The following is a 5,289-nucleotide window of genomic DNA, read 5'->3' as shown; positions in this document are numbered from 1 at the left end:
ATTAAAAAAATATCCAAACTAAACAACTTTGTGACCGTACTATGCTTATTACAAGTTTTAACATGTCAAATTTTGGGGCATATTTATTACAGACGTTTCAGTGAGGAGAAATGAGACAATGAATAAAGAAAAGCAGAAGGATCAGCCTCGTCTTGACTCGTGTCCCTTGCAACGAGCCACGCGCCGCGACATTGACGGAAAGTTAGAAGTGTTTCGCCATTGCCTCACCCGCTTCGCGAGATATAGGAATGTTCAAAAGTGTTTCATCACTATTTAAATCGCATTGTATACTACAAGATCGTGTCGCGAGAGTTGGAAAATTAAGAAGAGCCACATGTCGAGAAAGTCACTTACTGAAGACGTGGACTGCATATAGGAATAATATTTGGGTTATTGAGCTTATTTTCATTTATTTTATTTCATTTCATAATACAAAGCTTCTTATTTGCAATATTGATGATACTACGTTGGTTAATGAGGTGTAGATAATTTTTGTGTTTGTGATACCCTCTCGACTGTATCTTTTAAGTAGTTGTCCTTTTTGTTATTTTCTTCAACTTGGTAATATTACTGAATTTGTCTCATGTAACTTTGATATGAGTTGGACCCATCAACCAAATTTACTCAATTTTTTTTATAGTAAAATAAGTTCATTTAAATGCTAAAACAAGAATCCCTAAAAAAAAAAATGCTAAAACAAGAAGAGTATAATCAAATAGGCTATGAGTTGTGTAACCAAAAAAAATTAGACCATGAGTTGTGACATTTTCCATCTACATTTAAGATTTATTTTGCTTTCAAAGTAAAAAAAAATAAAAATAAACAAGCATCAAATTCTTTTATTGTTGAAGAAAAACGCAAGTCAATTTTAAAACCGGAAATCATTATAGAATTGTATTTTTTTTTTTTTTTACACAACCATGCAAATGTATTGGAACACGAGAATTTGGACTTCTAAATAAATTCCAAACATACACATACTAATAAATGAAAATCACTTTATTACCCAAAAAGTACATATAACCAACAAACAGTTAGAACTAGTAAGAGTCGTTAACTAGCTTCAACCCCCAATGATAATCCTTACAATGCCTAATATTATGAAAAGAAGAAGCAACATCTTCAAAAGGCTTTCCATCACAATAATGTGAAGGAGCATAATGATAACAAGGCTCTAATGTAAATTCACGTTCACAAATCTCCTTACTTTGAATCGGATTGTAAAGAATCCATGGTCTTGAATTTCCTAAACCCTTAGCAACATAACCAAAAGTAGATTGATAAGTAGTTACCAATACATCGGATAAACTTAGTAAATACATATCAACCCAAGCCTTCATATTATGCTTATTATCATTAACTTTTTGTTGCTCTTCACCACTTGGTTGATAAACCTCAATTACTTCCCCAGTAACCGTGGATTTATTCGTATACATCCTCTTTAAATTATCACCATATTGTGGATATAAAGACGTCACAAGAACAACCTTCGCAACCGTCTTGTTTTTGTCGCTAGAAGACATTGTCATGTTTTTTGTACCAAGTACTTTTGGAAGTAACTTATTCTCAAATGTGCAATTCAAAATTTGATTCATAACAACTTGGTGTGGAGTTGATTTCAGATCAAATACTCTTATCTGAAGTCCTATCCTCTCATTTGCTTTAGCCAAGTGTTGTTGATAGAAACTAGTGATGTGCTCCCATGCTTCATTTGAAGGGTGAAAAAGGTAGCGTACCAAATGGTGAAAAACTGAGGTAATTTCAGGAAACATTTTGTTTAACTCTTTTTCGAAAATTGGTGTCATGAAAAATGAAGGTACAAAATACTGACCTGCTTCCAAAAACAACATAGGAATTTTACTGAGAAGAAATTGACTGTGGTCACAGTGAAAAAATCTCTCATCAAATGTACCACTATATCTTAGATCCACATACATTGCTGATGGCAAATCTTCATTCAATGTATTAGACATCTCCATCTCAATTGTGCTTTGATATGTTTGAACATCGTTTGCATCCCAAAAAGGAGAATCGTTTGGTAACAACCAAGTTGAATTTAGAAAGGGTTCACAAAATAATCCTTCTTTGTCTTTCCCAAATTGTACGAGCATAACGCGGTCCGTTAGCAGCGCGTAAAGAAATGATGAAGCCATGCTAATTATTTGGTTACCTAACCCATTTGCTGGTAACCAAATAATGTATTTGCATGTTGTTTTTGCAGCACAATGAGTACCATTTTCCTTAAAGTTTGCAATAATTTTCATGTCTTCGTTGAAAGCTCTAGTGTTTGGTCCACATTTTCTATGATTTTTTTCATACTTTCTAAGTTTAGATAACAAATATGGAGAAGGTTTGTGTGGAGATGGTTTGTGGTAGAAATGAGATTGTGACCTGCTTATGCACGATGATTCATCAAATCCTGAAACTAAAAGTCCATCAAGCAATTTCTCTTTGTCATTATCAACGATGTCTTTAGATAGAGTTGAAGTTGAATTTGCGAATGCAATATTTTTGGACCCTATAGATTATGCCAAGAATATCACAGTAAAGTTAGTAAGTAGTGGAAGAATTGCGATAAACAAAATCGGTACAAATGAGAAAATTACAAATGTAGCAACTTTCATTTTTTGGGATTAAATAGCCTAGTAGCGATAATACTACACATTAAGTGTGGAAAAAAAATGGATAGTTGCAGGTTCAAATTCACGTTCCAACGCATCAAATGTCCTTGCATCTACTATCTAAATTGTGATTGCAAGATAGTCTATTTTCAATCAATCGTATTTTCAGCCAAATCGAAAATCTAATAGATTTTCGTAATTTTATAATGCTTTCAATTTATAATATTTACAAAACTTTCTTAATTTATTTGTAACAAATAGCATTGTGAAAATAAGAAAATCTTTTATTTTATAAATGAAATAGGAAAATGTTTGAATAATTATTTACCTATTTGTGTTGAATAATCATTTTATAAATGAAATAGGAAAATGTTGAATAATTATTTACCTATTTTATAATCTTTTATTTGTAACATATTTATGATTGACAGCTCATTTCATATTTATCTATTTATGTCTTATGCCAAAAGTAGTACTCCCTCCGTCCCGGAATAACTGACCCATTTTCTAAAAAAAGTGTCCCAAAATAACTGACCCATTTCAATTTTCAATACAACTTTCATCATTCTCAATACAATATAACACTAAATAATACTACTTTTATCATTCCCAATACAATATATTCCACTTTCCCCTTTATTTATACATTTTTCTTAATATGTGTGAAAAACAAAATTGTGTCAATTAAATTGAGACGGAGGCAGTATGTGTGTATTAGTGCATTTTGTGCTGAATAACTTTCTTGCAGAAAAGAATGTGAAGGGATATTAGAGATCTTGGGATGCGTGTTTAAACCCGCAATTCTCCATTTCTCCAAACTTAAGGTGTGAGACTCTCCCCACTAGACTATTTAGTTAAATAGTTCTCTTAAGAATCTTTAAAGTTCTCAATATATAAATGTCACTCCAAGTGGGACAGAAACTGTAATTTACATGCTAAGGAGACTAGCCACTTTGTCAGGTTTAACCGGATGAGTAAGTCTTATATAGGCACAACCCCAAATGAAATTTATTTGGGCACACACATGATTGATAAAATTTAAAAGGGAAATGATATTAAGTGATATGATTAAATTATTTCTCTTTTAAATTTTGTCATTCATGTGTGCTTGTCTAAATACTTTTGATTTGGGGTTGTACTCAACCAATTATTTCTCCTAACTAGACATCACCATTAACTAGACATCACCATTGATAGAAAATTCGTTTATGAGAAATGATATTTGTACAACCATTTTCTAACAACTTTTGTGATAACTTTCTCTTTCATACTCACATTATATTTTTACTTTCTCTCTCTATTGTTTTGGTTTTCGTGTAAATAAGTAATTTTCTTTGTAAAATCATGGTTGTCAATGTGGTTGTCAATCAAATTGATGTTCAAATAACATTGCTCATCATTTATTTAACATTAACATTCAAAATATTCATAAATACAAATATTCATAATGCAGTTGTTAACTCGAACGAATTTTGTTCCTTAACAAACAAAGAAAACGAAAGTTGAATCTAAATTATTAGTTTTACTTACTCTTAAATTTGGCATCACTCTTGTTTCTTTCTTCAAAGTTGCCATGTGTTACATTCTGCCTTGATCCAAAGTCATTTGTTGTAACATTTGGCCCTCCCGCTATAACGTTCATTTGAGCCATTCCCTTCATTGTCATACCTTTGGAGAACTCCTCAAATAAACCAAAACTAGAATTTTGGTACATTAAAGTAACCATGATAACTACTGGAAGAGATATCAAACACATAATAAAAGACACTTTAAGTCTCGTAAAACTTGTTTCCATCTTGTCCTTCATGATTTGGAGTATTTTAAGTGTCCTTAAAATTGCCAAGAACAATGTGTCATCAATTTGAATTAAGAAGAAAGAAGACAAAAAAAATAAGAGGAGACTAAGGATCGAATAAAGAGGCAAAAGAAAATGCATACCTATGGTAGAAAAGGTTTGTAGAAAACTCCACAAAAGAAAATTCCTCTATAACACTGATTTAACTTTTTCTAATACATTTGTGTACATTGTATTGAAGGGATACTTCATATTTAACCTTTTAATTGAGTCAAAAAAAATAGTTTATATTTTATTGTTTTTATATAATTTGATTTTGAATATTGATTACTTTAAATAAATATTAATGGAAAATATATATTTTTGTAGAAATTAATAAATATGTTATGCTTTTAATAAGACCACAAATAAAATAAAATATCATATTATAATTCTTTTTTTTAAAGATATTATAATTCTTAAAATATAGTAATATATAAAACCTACCAAAAAACTAGACAAAAAAAAACCTACCAAAAAAAAATAATATATAAAAATTAATGCATAATTTCTTGACTTACCATGTCAATCGTAAGGCTTAATTGCACTTTTGGCCCCCTAAGTTTTCCAAAGTTGTGATTTTGGCCCTCTAAAAAAAACAACTCTTTCCAGGCCCTCTAAGTTTACTTTCTGTTGCAATTTTGGCCCCCCACGCCAATTTTGACCTAGTCAATGCTGACGTGGGCGCCGCGTGTGTGAATTTTTAATTATTTTTGTATTTTTTAATATTTTGTAATTAAAAAAATAAAAATAAATATTTTTTAATTTTTAATTTTTGTAATAAAAAAACAAAAAAAAAGTTTGTAATTAATTTTTTATTTGTAATAAAAAACA

The 5,289-nt window shown here is 30.4% G+C and overlaps 1 protein-coding gene across 1 annotated transcript; it reads right to left on the bottom strand.

The window, feature by feature from the left end:
* Window positions 1-903: 903 nt before the first annotated feature.
* Window positions 904-4,580, bottom strand: LOC146925764 (putative fucosyltransferase 7). Its single transcript, XM_085708047.1, has 2 exons — window positions 4,152-4,580; window positions 904-2,518 (listed from the first exon to the last, which is right to left on the bottom strand). The coding sequence occupies exons 1-2, from the start codon at window positions 4,555-4,557 to the stop codon at window positions 1,041-1,043; spliced, it is 1,884 nt and encodes a 627-aa protein (XP_085564173.1). The 5' UTR covers window positions 4,558-4,580; the 3' UTR covers window positions 904-1,040.
* Window positions 4,581-5,289: the final 709 nt, after the last annotated feature.

The sequence above is a fragment of the Medicago sativa genome, chromosome 4 (assembly GCF_051527215.1).
Source record: "Medicago sativa cultivar Bolivia chromosome 4, Bolivia_mono, whole genome shotgun sequence".
In the NCBI taxonomy this organism is placed as follows: Eukaryota; Viridiplantae; Streptophyta; class Magnoliopsida; order Fabales; family Fabaceae; genus Medicago; species Medicago sativa.
The sequence above is the reverse complement of the archived record's forward strand: the minus strand, read 5'-3'. Positions and strand labels throughout refer to the sequence as shown.